This window comes from Apis florea, unplaced genomic scaffold (assembly GCF_048593485.1).
Source record: "Apis florea isolate Af1SG1 unplaced genomic scaffold, ASM4859348v1 contig_3305_pilon, whole genome shotgun sequence".
Classification (NCBI taxonomy): domain Eukaryota; kingdom Metazoa; phylum Arthropoda; class Insecta; order Hymenoptera; family Apidae; genus Apis; species Apis florea.
In genome coordinates this window covers 371,248-387,343 of record NW_028256735.1, presented here as the reverse complement: position 1 = coordinate 387,343, position 16,096 = coordinate 371,248, and the positions used below count along the sequence as shown (strand labels likewise).

At 32.7% G+C, this 16,096-nt stretch overlaps 1 protein-coding gene across 5 annotated transcripts in view; it reads right to left on the bottom strand.

Annotated features, from left to right (window-relative positions):
- Positions 1-1,273: 1,273 nt before the first annotated feature.
- Positions 1,274-16,096, bottom strand: part of LOC105736054 (kinesin-like protein KIF13A) — an 80,042-nt gene continuing 65,219 nt past the window's right edge. For 2 of the 5 annotated variants that reach the window (XR_015293141.1, XM_086911529.1), the window contains 2 exons: positions 1,623-2,045; positions 1,274-1,539 (listed from right to left, as the gene is read on the bottom strand). Coding sequence is in view for 1 of the 5 variants with exons in the window: in XM_086911529.1 (XP_086767655.1) it covers positions 1,323-1,539; positions 1,623-1,657 (252 nt within the window). In the remaining 4 variants the exon portion in view is untranslated. Of the gene's footprint in view, positions 1,540-1,622; positions 2,046-6,780; positions 9,268-9,353; positions 11,340-16,096 lie in introns of those variants that run through there. The other 3 variants (XR_015293143.1, XR_015293142.1, XR_015293140.1) reach the window with 3 other exon arrangements.

Below are 16,096 nucleotides of genomic sequence, written 5' to 3'. Positions count from 1 at the left end.
TCGATATTGTTAATAATAAACGAGATATTTAACAAAAAGGATGAATGACGAAATTCCCGGGATTGAAGAAAAATTTTTGTCCAAAAATGCGATTTTGTATTAGGAGAACATGACATGATAGGAGGTCGATCGAAAAATTTTTCCAAGAAATGACGTCAAATTCTTGGAATCTCAGAAATTCTTGGAAATGACGTCAAATTCTCGGAATTTCTAAAATTCTTGGAAATGACGTCACTTTCCTAGAAATTTCTAAACTTAAAATTTTTCGCCGAAAACTCGACTTTGTATTAGGAGAACATAACATGATAGGAGGTCGTTCGAGAAATATTTCTTGGAATTTTAGCAGTTCTTAGAAATGACGTCAAATTCTCGGAATTTCTAAAATTCTTGGAAATGACGTCATTTTCTTAGAACTTTTCAAATGAATTTGGAACAAACGAAACTTTTGGCCATAAATTCAGACTTTTTATTAGGAGAACGTAACTTAAAAAGAGTTTTTACACATTTGTTGCATATTTACCGTCCTCCTGCTCAATTTTTTACCATTTTTTTTTAGCTTTGCTGTTTTTTTAGAACCTTAAAATTTTTTTTTTCACAATTTATATAAATTTAGATTTTTACTTTTTGCACACTTATTTTCTATCGTTTTACAGTATTGTTTTGCGACTTCTTTTTTAATCTTATGAGATTCAGGAGCTCTTGTAAAATTCTGGATGGCTGGAACTTTGTATCCTGGATATCTCCTTTGTTTTCTATATTATTAAAAAATGTTTCGAATAAAAGTTATACGGTTTCAAAGGAGTTATATTTTTATTATCTTAGTTTTTTTGTAACTAAACTCATAAAATATGTACAATGCTTAACATTAATTTTTTAAATAGAATGATATACTTTTTAATGCATGAATCGATGCATTTTGACATTCTCTATAAAAATGTATCATTTTTATGTATCACATAATCCAAAAATTATTAGTTTAGGAGATAATTAAATATAATTGAATATCTCTTAAACCAATAGTTTTTGACTATAAATAGTTTAATAATTTTTTATAGAGAATAAAATCTATCGATGCATCAAAAAGTATATAATTTTATAAAAAATAATTTGACCTTGCTATGATCTTTCATATAATTATTAAAACATTTTCCAAAACGTAAATAATACTAGTATACACTTCCTTTGAAACCGTTTAACTTTCACCTGAAATATTTCAAATATAGGAAAAATTAGTGATATAAATTAGAAAAATAAAATAACACAAATGCAAAAATTATATTTTCACAACTTTATTTCATTTTATTTACAATTATTTACAATATTTATTCGTACAATACAATATTTATAATTATACACAGAGTGGAGGTGAGGCATCGCATTGTCTGGTTCCAAAAACATTTCCTCTTAAATCGATCTTCGATATCGTAGACGATCGACGTCACTTCCTGTATCCGAGGTAACTTCACGTTGGTCATCATGGTCATTCCATGCTGATCGTCAATTCTCGTTATAACAGCAGCATTACCAGAATAGAACACTCTGCAAATAAAATAAATATGTAACACACATATGTATAATAATATGTATAATAAATGGTAGAAAGTGTAAAAAAAAATACTTACTTTTTCTTGCAAAATCCGAAACAAGTATCCTCCATTATTCCAAGGAAATGGTATTATTTTTTGTTAGTGATCACGTCCAAACAAATTTTCGTTCGTTCAAATTGCACTCGAAAAAGGAAGAATATCGAAATTGATCGATCTGAGTTATATCCACGATCGAAACGAGTCGATAATGGAGGACGCGAATCGAGGAATGCAATAGGGGCGCTGCAATCGGGCGGATGTGCACAGGAAACATCGAATCGGGCCTTTAACGAAGATAAACTTAATTAAGATGGTTGTCTGTTGCACAGGCTGCGTGGATCGTGCTTATAAATCGAGGATTTCGTCTCATAGCGTTGATCCTCATTGCAAACTGTTAATATATAGAATCCATGCATCGTATATTTTATCGTCTTGGAAAAAACCGCTTTCACTTATCGACTGAAACACGCGAAATAATTATCGTTAATTACAATCATACTTTTCGTGTTATATATATATATATATATATATATATATATATATATATATATATATAAAATAATAATAATAATAATAATATTTTATTTAATTATTCGAAATTCCTAGAAGAGTTGTACGCTGAAAATAGCAAGATTTCTAACTAAATCGCAATCGTTTCGTTTTATACCGAGTAGGTATATCGCGCTACGATAAATGGAACGATAATGATGTCCCTGAAAAATGTTTCTTTCCATCGACCGCCACGATACAACTTTTCCACCTGTTCATCCTTTATTCATAAGAATTTGAAACATTAAAAACCCGTGCTCGTTTTATCCCAATGTCGACTCGAAAAAATCTCGAAACTTGTGAATTTTACCAAACGGCCGCCATTTTGGTGTCTCATAAATCTTTTGGAAATTTCTGGGGATAGAAATCGTTTGAAAAATTCGAGGGAAACCACTTTCGACAAAAATTTAAACGAATTTGATTTTTGTTATTTATTCAATAGTCTTCAATCTCTATAAACTTTTTCCTTACTTTTTCGATTCTCGCACGTACAAAGATTTCTATATATTATTTAACATTTGGTATCCTTTGATATTCATTATTCATCTATATATATATATACATACACGTGTGCAGTTCAAAGTACATTCATTTCACATAATGGATCAAGGTATGGGCAATTAACGCGAACACGTATGCACACGCACTCGTATTCTTGATTCGCAAACAGTGCAATTACGCTCGGTGAACGAGAAAACAGAACCGTTGTGCACTACGTTTACGTCACTCGTTCGTCTTGCACGTATTGTATCGCGTGCCTGCATGGTCACAAAGCCAGTACATATAACGATATCTTGCAAAAATATTCATTACGTTTCTCCTGTTACCTGCACAACGATCGTCTTCTTCGTGTGTTAATTTTCCATTATATGTTTTGTATACAATTTTTATATTTCTTTGCAATTGTTAGAAACCTACGTCGGAATGGAAAGAGTCTTCGTTTATTCTTTCTCCATAATATAAAATATAAAATAGTTATTTAAAATATAACGTGAGAGATCTAATTTACTGCGTACTTTTGTAAAGAGATATGACACGAGGCAAAATATTTTATATCACTGTTTGTGTTTTTTATTTTCACACGTTCCAAGCTACTTGGAAAGAAAGAGAAAAGTGAGAGAAAAAGTTCGCATCGTTAAATTTGTTCCGGGGAGAAGCGTGAAGCTGGAGGAGTTAGCCAGTTGAACGGTCAATTATGGAGCTGTAATTAAATCATCAGAGATTACTGGCTGATCTATTCCTTCTTTCGTTCTTCGCAAAACAACCAATAATTTGTTCGATAAGAGCGAGGATGAACACGAGTTTTTCTTTGTGTTTAAGGAAGGAAACGTGAGAAGATGCTTTTTCCAACCATTTTCTTTCTTTCTTAACCATCCCCTTTCTCTCGATTCCTTTTGATGCGATATGTAAATTAATTAAAATTCTTGTTTGCCATGTTTCATTCAATCTTTTTCTTATTTACGTTACTCGTTATATATCGATCGTCACTTTCTTCATTGTACCGATAATAATTTCTTACGATTGAATTGGCACTGTTGATACTTGGTCCATTCAAAAAATTAATAGAATCGTAATCACTTCGTTAACGAAACGCAATTGCTTTCGCTTCCTTTTCACACTAATATAATAATCTTCTTATTAAGCCACAATCTTCCACCTTTCTAACAGATCTAGATACAATACAGTAATGTAAATAATATTTACATTTACCTGCAAAATTTTGTTATAAATACAACAATTATCCACACTTTACACTTTTCTAGCCGCGAACTAAAACAATTTTCTTTTCTTCAACAAACAAAATTTCGTTATAAATATCCAAATATATCAATTATAATTTATTTTCCCTTCTTCCTCGAACCAACTATCCACACTTTGCACTTTTCCAACTAAAACAACTACGCTCAAATCCAACTTTCCTTTCTTCAACGAACAAAATTCAAACGCTGTTAACACCCGCATCCAATAATTCCAGTCCTTGTATTCGTCGAAAACGACCGAGCCACACACACACACACACACACACAGCCTCCTCCCCCCTTGGTTTAAACGCAATTAACGCGACCGCTTACACGCAGCAATAATACAAGGGGGTGGAATGCAGCGTGGACGCAAACGAGCGTTGTTTTCAATGACGCAGATGCCTCCATTGTCGAGCTCTCGAAGGGGTTCGCAACCCTCTGGGAGCGGCCATTTTTAATTATTCCAGTGGAATCGAACGGAAATAGAAGAGCGTAACAGGTAGCTAGCGCAATAGTTGCGATAATTTCGATAGATTGAATTCTTATTAACCCTTCGTCTCGGCCACCATTCGATTATTTTAAAATATCCTAAGCTCTTTATAATCTTATAAAGTGTAGAATAATATATCGAATGGTTAGATTTTTTTTATCTGTAAATTATATTCACGGATCGAAATTATACATTTTCAATTAGTCTAGTGGAGTCGTGAAAATATTATTTTCAAAGTTTTTAAGTTTTGTTTTAAGCATGGTAATGAAATTGGTTCGAAGATGAGTTTGATTTTTCGTTATTAAGTAACGAAATTATTTGACGATGGAGAGACGGGAAATAGTGTTAAAAATGGAGATGTAATATAAGAAGGATGATAAGAATAATGGAGAGTGAATATGAGAGCACGTTGATTCGATGAAATAAGAAAGGTGAAAGACATCGAACGACATTTTAATATTCAACAAACTTTCTTCCTTCATACGTAAAGACACATAAAATATTAAAATACAAAAGTTTCATACGTGAAATCGTGTGGAGTTGTTGGTCAATCTCAAAGAACATTGTCTTTCTCGTAGGAATGGAAGCAAGAGAATAAAATAATCCCTTAATTGTCTCGATTAAAACTCGAGTGTCGACATTTCTTGTTTCGATTTTCCAACTCTGTGTGCATCAGCGGCAAAGAAATATTTCACGCAACGCGAATAAAACTACGATTCCATTTCCCGAGAAGAGTGGAGCCAAGATTTCTTTACCCTGCAAAACAGCGAAGACTTCAAACGAGACTTCCAACAATCGAAATACCACTACACCACACCGAATTAATTGCCATCGATTAGTTCCTCTCTATCTCGAAACACTCTCCACGAATTAACATTCCTCTTCTGATCGATCACACCCTCCTTTTCCTTTCCAGAGGAATGAAAGGAATCACAAGGAAAGGTTTATAATGATAGCCTTTCAGAGGCATCGAGGTTTGTAGTCTCGTTAATATTATTTTATTTCTTTTTTTCCCTTTTGCAATAAAATCCCACGCAAAAGTAGTTTCAAGTTTATAAGAAGGAAATGAAACACGGTTTTAAAAGCTTGCCCGTCCCCTCCCTGATGGAATAGAAAAATTCCACCCTTCGAAGGAGCAGCCGACTCCGTGAGACGAATTTTCATTAAATTTCGCAGCGTGTGCACGTTGGATACGCGGATGGAATTCTCAAGGAATAATATAATTCGCATTCGTGGTATAATAATTGCGCGATATCTAGGAAAATCTTCCCCTGTTCCCGATTTTCCTTTGCGAGGAATACTTTCTCGAGAATGTAAATTATTTAACTGCAAAGCGTACGAATGCACCAAAGATTTGGATCGATTAAGCTTTCTTCTAAGAGAGAAGAAGTTGATACATTATTTTGAGAATGCAAAAATGTGGAAGATTGAAAATTGTGTGCAGAGTATTTTTCATAAGAGAATTCGTTTTTTAATTTTATTTCCAAACGATCGTATCCCTGTTATTATTAAGATATTAAAAAATCGGGTAGAGATTTGAATTAAAGAATTGTGAATAAAAAATGTTGTGCATGTTAATCGTTAATTTTTCACTTTTAAAAGAAAATTCGACTGATTGATATTGCGGTTCGAACAATCATATTTTGTGGCTCACAAAATGTATTTAAGATTGACAGATGTTCTAATATTTACGAACATGGGTGTATCTCTGTGCCCGATATTGGAGAATATTCTGCTTGTAATTCTAGATATATCGTGCGGAATAACATTGACACGAGATACAATATTTACGATAGATTTGACACGTGGCGAGAATAATAATTTGAATTAAATCGATATTCCTTTCTGCTATGTCAAATTTCGATCAAAAGGAAAGAAAAAAAAAAAAAAAGTATTTCAAATCAGTTTCGAATCGTTTAAAATTGAAAGAGAAAATAATTTTCGATCTTCTTTCGATAGAATCTGAATAACTTTCTACGAATTCAATTAAAAATCGAACTAAAAAAATATCCTACGATTTTTTTCAACAAAAAATTTATCCAACTCGTACGCTTTCTCTAATTATTTTCTCCTCCCCTTTCTTTCTTTTTTTTTTTTTTATAAAGTTCAAACAATACTTTATATACACCTATCTCCAAACTCGATAAAAAATTTCCTCCAAAAATAACGCGACAACTTTCACGATAAAAAGAAGATAAATTTATCTTTAACCACACACTCCACTGTTATCATTCCTGCACCATGGTATTCAATGTGAGGAATGCGAATAAACACAATTCAAACAAACACGATGAAACTTAGAAAAGTCTCTTGGAAGGCCGACAATGGCTCGTTTGCAATGGATACGTTTCACAAGTTTTCACAAAGGGGGAGAGCTTTTGTAAGAAGATCGTCTCGAAGATTCGATTCTCACCTCGTCTATATCTCCTTTCCCTACTTTTCCTCCTCTGATTCCTGAGAGAGGAGGTAAAAAGCAACGTTTCGGGACGCGAGATGTTCCCTTTCTCTCTTCGTCAAGCTTTGTGTCAAGCACCCGGATCCCTCCTTCATCGTGAAGAGGCTTCTGGCTAAGGGCCAGAACACTGCTCTCTCCTATTGGATTAATATGTACTTTGCTTGTATCGATACAATGGATCGTTGCTCCTTGTGTTGCTTGCTTTTCTTGGACACTCGATTAGTGTTAGAACGAATTAATTTTTAATTTGGATTTGGATTTGGATTATATCGAGTATAGTTGAATAACTGTATATATATATATATATATATGCAAAGAGATAATTAAGCTGTGATGTAACAGTGATATCCTTTGTTCTTAAATGTTAGTCGAGTAGATCAGATCTGCAAGACAATACAATTATCATAAAGATAAAGAATACGAATTATAAAGAAAAAAACGTAACTGTAACTGGAATTTCTCTTCGACGAGAGACAAAACGTAATATTAAAAATATAATTTAACAACTTATCTGATAAATCTCATTTAAAATTGACCCAAATATGCGTATATTTCAGGTCATTTCGACTCACCCACAAAATTCACTTTAGTTGGCCACGTCGCGTCAGCTGCAAATATATCCGCGCTATTTAAGGAAAGGCTCTCGTGTTAACCCCCTCGAATCGCAGTTCCCCATTCAACTTGACATTAATAACACTCTTATTCTCGAAACGAGAATATTCAACTTTCCCTTTCAAACTAACCTTCGATCAAACTTAAATGATTTCACATCCTCGATTCCTGTGCATGAGATAATAATAATCGACGCCATTTTCAAGATAATGGATAAAAGGCAGAGGCTCGAGAGTGGCAATGGGGCACCGTATCTAATTTCTCTGTGATAATAACAAGAGCGTTCCGCGCGGGAATTCGCTGATTCCGCGCCACGGTTAATCCAACGGTGGACGGTTGGCCACGGTTCAAACGCTGGATCAGCGTGGAACCGTGGCCAAAATCCCCCCTTTCCCCCGAATCGACGCGATACGTCACGCCAAAGGTAATCCCCCGCCGAATTTTCTCTCCACCGAGTTTTCCTTTTTTTTTTTTTTTCACGCGCAATCCGCAGAGAAATGAGAGATACTTTTAGGATTATGGAGAATAATGATTTGAGAATTGACGAAAAAGAGTTAATTAGAAAGTTGTCGACGCATTAAAATTTTGATGAAAGAATAATTTCTTAATTTTACTTAAACTCGTTGGAAATTTATAAGTGAAGCAAAACGATTATTTCTAATAATTATTCTTAATAATTTTAATCCCCACGCTTGGTCAAAAAATAGTCTCCATTTTGCCGAAAAATCCAATTAACCTCGTTCGTCCTGATCGATCCCCTATCCCTCCAAGATATCAACCATTTTCAACGCCATTTTCGGAGAAAAGTCGGGGAATTAAATCGGAAACAATTCGGGTGAAAATCGTTCGGGTGTTCCTCTCCCACCCACGCGTACCGAGAATTCAATAAAACGGCTGGCAAAGGTCACAGGTCAGTCGCAGTCGAAGGCTGCGTCTGCAAGATGCAGAGACGCGCATAACCTCGATTTATGGGTTTGATCCACGCCTCATTGTGGATCCATGATACGTCGAACGCAACGGGGAATTTATGGTGGACGATACGTAAATTGAATTCGACTCGCTCTGTGAAAGATGGCGCGTCCAACTAGACAGGGAACCCATTAAGGGGATCGTTAGGGCGATTGCGATCGAAAGTGAGGTTTTCAAAAGGAAAAGAGAATGTGGAGTGGATGAGGATGGAGTTGGACCATGTTTATGATCATGCAAAGGAATTGTTTTTAAAAAATGGAGGGAAGATTAAATTGTGGTAAGGGGAAATCTTTGGTCATCGAGCATCTTAAATATATTAAACGTGTAAATGTTTTACGAAAGAAAGAATTGACATTCTTTCTATATATTTTCGTTTGAGATATTTCTTAAATTTAATCCTTTCTCTATGAATAATTAAAATTTAATATTTTGTAACTTTTCCTCGTTGATTTGCTACTCGAAACTAGGCTCGTTAATCCAAAAATTTTCATTTTTCTTTTCATACAATGTTCCAAATCGTGGAAAGAGAAATTAGTTTTTAACCCGGAACCCGGATACGGAATCCACACAGTCACAGCAAAACTTTTCAATGTTTTCGCCCGATAAATTTTCTCTCTTCCAGAAGAAACAATAGTATCGAAATTAAAACGAATAAACATTACATTATAACATCACAATATGATCTTTCAATCTTTCTCATCAAAATTCCTTCTCGTCTAATAAATTTGTGATTAGAAAGAGAATCATAGAATTCACTTGAATCGAATATAATAACAGAAATAAAGGGATATAAATCTTGTTCAAGCTTGTAAGCAGCTTATATAAAGACGGACCAAGTTCTATGAAAGCTGTACACATAAACCGCTGAAAAGATAGAGAAAAAAGTCACTTATTTCCACTTCTTCATTTGAATTGAATTGAATTGAATTTTGATAAATAAAATCACTTACGTCGAAGAAATAAATTCTTCGGATAAGAATCGTCGATTGAATAATTTCTAGAGATATCTAACTCTATTTCTCAATCAAAGTTATAGATGACAGTTTCTCCCACTCTGTGATCATTGATCAACCACGGAGGAGGAAGACGGTATCGATTATTTCCGACAAGATGGCGGGTGATGGCCGATAGGCGGTCGATCTTCCGTGAAACTTCGACATCTTCGCGAATTACGAGCTAATTAAATTGGAACACGTCCAAGAATATTGTTGAGCATCGAAAATAGTCACTCGCGTGGGATATCTAGATTGAACATCGTCTGGTCCCATGGCAATAGAATTCTGTTGCGAAGAAATCCAGTTGCGCCAACTCTGGACAAACGGTTCGTTCACCCCTGAATTATTAAAACCAATCGTGAACTGTTGAATTTAGAAGACAATTCCCGGCGAAAACTTGTCTCGACGATCTCGAAAATGACGAGAAAAAAAAAGTAAAAGTTGTAATTTAATCAAGTAAGAAGTTTTCGTTACATTTATTTGACATTAAGATTAATAATATTCTCCATTTTTTCTTGCGTGAATTCTTCGATTCGTTAAATAATTTATCGTCAAATTGCACAAGTGTTAAGTGTTAAACTAACTGAAAAGGCGGATTACTTAGAGAAATGGAATATTTCATCACGTGTGTTCAAATTTACATGCGTGAAACTTGTTGGAGAGTAGTTTCCAAGTTTTAAATCTTCTTTGACAACGATTATTCTTCTATACTGTTCCATCGTCAAATATAAACTTCTTCTTATCGCCTCCATAAAAATATTTCCATCCTCGCAAAATATATAATAAAAACATTTTCGCCTCGAGAGATTAATTCGAAAAGTGTTCGAATTAAAACCAAGATAAATTATTCTGCAAAAAAAAAAAAAAAAGAGATAAATCAGAAAACAGCGCATAACATTTCTCGTCCCAATGGAGGAATTCGATGGATCCGCGCAACAACGATTCACCCCGAAGCGTGAGACTTTGATGGATGCAAAAGCAAACAGTCCATCGTTACTTCCGTGTATCCGGTTCTACGTGTACACACATAGTGAAAAGGCGGCGGTTTCTTTTTTCGTCGGGTGCAGTGAACTCCGTTTTAAAATACGCTTCTGGCATTGTTCTATCCAACCAGGTCCAGTGGAAAGGGTCAAAGGCTAGGGACGCGATGTTTATCGGGATGGACTGGCTCCGTCTTCTTGCCTCTATTCTCACCGTGTTTATTTCATTTGTCTTTCTTCTTCTCCTTCTTCCTTTTTTTCTTTTCTTATTTTCCACTCTCTAGTTTCTTTGCTTGGAATTTTAGAAACATCGTTTTAGAGAGTAATCGTTGAGAGGGGAATGTTTTTGTTTATGGTAATTTGGTTATTACTTCCATGCAATTTATTATAATTTGAAATATTATATGTATAGTTTTTAACAACGATAGTGCAAATGAAATGGCAGTTGTTGAAGAAATATAGAATACAGATTTGATGCAGATTTGTTTTATTTAATGGTTCTTTCCTTCTTCTTTTCTTTGCTTGGAAACATCGTTTCAGAAAGTAATTTTTGGAGATGTTTGAAAATGTTGAGAAGCGAATGTTTTTGTTTATTGGCAATTTATTATATTTAAATAGTTTAATTTTCCTCTTCTGAAATATTACATTTCAATTTATTCATTTCATTTATTCAATTTACAGTTTTTAACAACGACAGTGCAAATGAAATGAAGTTCTTGAAAAAATATATATGATATAGAAAACAGGTTCTTTCCTTTTTCCTGTTATCAAATCTGCGTATGATGCAGTTTCGCAAACACGTGAAATATCTATTTATACATGGTTGAAAAATATTTATATCGGTGGAAAATTGTATTTGCGGCCTGTATCAAAATTCTATTACCATGGAAATGTACATCGATGCAATTTTATTTGAACTTTAGTCCAGATAAGAAAGTTAATGTCATAAATTCCGATCAGAAAGTACCTCGTGAAATGGCATCGAAGCCTGAAAGCTTCTTTCCTGAAACTTTCTTTTCCACTTTCAGAAAATTTGTTTCATCATCGACAATCTCTCTGATAAAAATATGAATTTCCTCCACAAAAACAAGATTATTAATTTGCAGATCCGAACGAATTTGTTGATAATTTTCTTCTTTGCTTTTCAATTTCATGGTTTCTAGAGACAATTATATTCATAATTATTTATTCGATTTTATTAAACTCGAATAATCTTGACCAACCGATCCCTTTTAAGAATCCTTTTAAATTATATTTGAATCTTTCTTATATTCAGAAGCATTGCTGAATCTGAACCAAAAATTACCATTTAAAATTTATTTATTTTTTTATCTATTCCTGTAAGAAATTAAAAAATTAATTACAAATATATATATATATATATCTATATTAGTTGCAACACCACTCAATCGATTATTATTATGTAATAAAAAGAATTTATTAGCTCATTAAAATGTACGTAACTAATTAATTGCATAAGAGAATCCTAGAATCCTTATATTTATTAAATATCACGTTATTTGACTTCTTCATTTAAAGAAATATTTGTAATATTCTTAGCTTTTAAACTTATCTTGTGAACATTGGACAAGTTCTTTTTCACCCAATGTTTTATTGTTTATTAAAGTCCTTATCCCGCCAATAATTCATTCTTATTCTCAGTTAAATTATAAGAAAACGACGTATATGCAAACAGTCTCTATTTCTGAAAACAAAATAAAATATAATCAATAAGAAATTAATACATATTCGCGTATATGTATATACTCACGATTAAAAATTAATCTAAACTATTGAAATTAATGAATGAAATTTCTTAATGGACATCGTGTCTGTTTCGATTAACAGTTTTTAAATAACGACATTTCGTTATTGATATCTAAATATATATAAATATATAATACTTTTCCATTATTGGAATTTTCTTCGATAAATTCGTTATACGATTCGTTATTCTATGAATAATGTTAATTTATCACGAATATTGTTGCATAATCTTTTTTGCAACTCGCTGTTTGCACAATCATTCGCGTAGGAAATTTGCATAAACGACGTAAAAGAATTCTATACGTGGATAATGTTAATCGATAAAATGATAATCATATGTTGATAAGCTCGATTTTTAATGTGTTTCTTTTATCGAATAATATTAATTCACTTCTGCTTTTCTACTTTTTTTTTCAAAAAATGAAAATTTCATTTTTTAACTGCAAATGTCTTTAATTCAGTAAAGCACTTCAATTAATTATACTAATGCCCTATTTTCCCCCCTAACATTACAGCACTCTTGGACTCCACAACTTCAAGTTTTTTTTTTTTTTTATAAAAGGCTTTTAAAAGTTAAAAAGTAAGCCGAGATATTTTGTTAAAACTTTCTAAAATTCTAAAAAAAATTCAAAACCAGTTACTAAACATCATTGGATAATTATTCAAAGAACTTTTAATCTGCTTTAAGTCACACGCTGTGGTGAAAATATTTAAAAATTAAATTTTATTCGAACAAATTCAACAATAATAATAAATAACTCCACTAACTGTTCTACTATTCGATAGCCAAATATTTGTAAAAAAAAAAAAAAAAAAAAGAAAAAAAGAATTTACAGAAAATACATACGTATTTCATAAAATTTGGTTAAACCGCAAACAAATGAAAAGAAAAAGGGAAAAAAAAGGAAAATATTAGAAATCAAGTCCAATTCCTTTCGAAGAAAGGAAGTGAATAACACCTATTCCATCCCCTTTTCACTTCCTCTATCCCTTTTTCCTTCCCTAATATTCAACCACGAACGGTCATCCCATATCCTCCAATGGAAATCCTTTAATATCGTGGGATTGAGGACGAGGCTTAAGCCCTATCTGCTTGGCTGCGCCGAATAAACGTGAATTCGTTGGTTCACACGTGGCGCGATGGCGAATTTTATCTAGCGATAAGAGGAACTTTTCATTAAAAAAGAGCCACCTTGTGTTAAACGTGGTAGAATTTAAACATATGTATAAAAATAAAAATAAAGATCTCGCTTGATTTATCGTGCAAACGAAAATATATACGAATGTATTTTCTTTTTTTGATTCTAAAATCATCTAATCATTGAGAAAAAGAATGGAATATTTAAGTGAAATATCCGACCACCTGCTCGAAAATCTTCGTGATTTTTTATCCACTTGAAAAAAATTGAAAAAGAAGAATTAAAAAATGCTAATCCAACTTCAATTACAGTAAATTTTTTTCCTTTCATTTTTATCATCTATCATCTAATGATTGTTCAACCCCAGATTTCCAAAGTTATTATTAACCAAAGTTTCTAAACCTTTTTTCCTCTTATTTTAATACAATTATCATAGATTCTGCAAAGTGATAAACAATCTGCAGAATTATTTACAGCGATACAAAAAATTTCCAACCAAAATAAATTCGAAAACAATGTACAATAAAGGCTTAAGAGATTAAAGCTTAAAAGTTACTTCACTGCTACGTTCCACGAAACAAAACCTCGTTTGTAATTTTAAAAATTTTCTTTACCTTGTAAACAACGAGACGTTCGAATATTAAAAAAAGAAAAATGGTTGTGGAAAAAATAAAATTCGTCCATCGGGGCAGAAGTCGCGGCCAACATTCGGCACGGATCCGCCTCGTTTCGAGTCGCGCCGCGTAATTAACCCAGATTTTTAATTAGTGTACGCAACTTCGTGACCCTGTGTGTGGATTTTTTCAAGCGGCTCGTTTCGAGCCTGAAACCCTGTGAAATCCGCTGCGTGTACTGTGTGTGTGTGCGTTTAACGCGCGTTGTCAAAGAACGCATAATTACACGTGGAAATTGAGCCACTTCGACGTGGCATAAAAATTCCCATTCCCCTTTGATATCGTGGAAAGAGGAAGAAAGAACGAGAGAGAGAGAGAGAGAGAAAAAAAATAGCGATATTTGAAATCTTCGAGTAAACAGCCATTTTTGTGGCTCTCGTGTTTTTGGGGATGAAGTTGGCTCTCGAGCGAGGGGAATAATTGGCGATAAAATTGCGGGAAATGGTCGTGACAATTATGGAGTACACGTTAATTTTCAGTCGTGGATTAGATCGTATGACGATATTGTATTTCGTATATTTTATAGGACGAATGAAGTTAATTTTATCGATTTGGATATCTATTTTATCTTTAGTTGGGTTTAAAAAGTAATTGGACAAAGTTGATAATCTTGGTAATCTTGGTGGTTGAAAGGTTCAACTCTTTCTATCTTTTAAATATGGAATCGAATGCAACACCTCTTTTTCTTTATTTTGAAACTCGATAAAATATGATGAATTTGTAACGAAGAGATGAAATGCGAAAAAAGAAAACGAACGAATTGTTTTTTGGAATCATTTTTTCGATTCGAAATAATCCAAAGAGATCGTTCGTTTGGAATGCTTTCCTTTGGAAATCCATGTGTGATTTAAGTTGGAAAGTTTTATAAAGTTGGAGAAAGTTTGAATCGATAGTAGTGGAATACATGTTATCCTATTCTGTTCATTGTTGCACGATTCGTTTATCTAGACTATATTTATTGGAGCAAAATTTTACTTACTTAGTTTGGATTCATTTGTGTATAAAATACAAAATTCGTTTACATAAATTCATAAGATATGAGAATTAAGAATGACATTTTGTTTTGTATTCACGACTAATAACAGCGAACAAGAGAATAATTTGTATAACTTAAAATTTCAATCTCGTTATAAACTGCTTGAAATGCTGAAAATGGCTTAAAAATTATTGTTAATTATAAGTATAATTCACCAGGATGCAACGTAACGAACGAAATAAACTTCCATTCAATTTTTGTATAATTTTTATATTTATATTTCCTCTTCCTTTTTCGTATCATCATTTTTAAGAATTTAAGAAAGAAGCGAAAATATTGTATAAAAATGTAAAAAAAAAAAAAAAAAAGGAAATAGCGACAGAAGCAATTTTCAATCAATTTAATTTCAGTGTTCGTGAAACAGGTTCGGGTCGAAAGATCGTTCTTTCAAAGTCATCGATCAACAGGCTTCGAGTTTTAATAGGAAAAGTTACGAGTCCCCAAGCTCCCTGTGATAATACGAACTTTGATCGAACGTCCATTATGCACATGTTATTTGGGAATAGACACGATTAATGTTACAAAAATTGTTAAACTGTCGATAAACAATTTACTCCTTTTTACCTATGTTGACGGGGCGGGAAATTTGAAGAATGGAAAATTTTAAACGCAATATTTTTTTATAATAATAAATTATTTTAAAATATAAACAATTGAATAAGATAAAAATAAAAATTTCCCAAGAAAAAATAATATCGCGTCTTTTACGATTAAAAAAATTTTTCTTGCAAACAACAACTCTAAAATAAAATAAATATTATTTTATCGTATTTTAAACGTAATTAAACGCGGCTCGATTAACCTCCGTTTAATTAAGTCGAAGTAAAGACGGCGCCAACAATAATGATAATTGTCATGAGAGCAGAGATCAATATTCCTTGTGAAGTTCTAGAATTACGAAAAAAACGTGTGAAATCTATCATTTACCGCATCTTTCATTCCTAATGACTTTTGTATCGATCTATTACTGTAAATTTAAACGAGAAACAAAGATTGCAAATTTACTTACCGCAAAATAATATTCTGCTCGAATATTTTGTTAAATAAAACAATATTAAAATTATACGATATATTATAATTCATTTATACCTCAAATACCAAT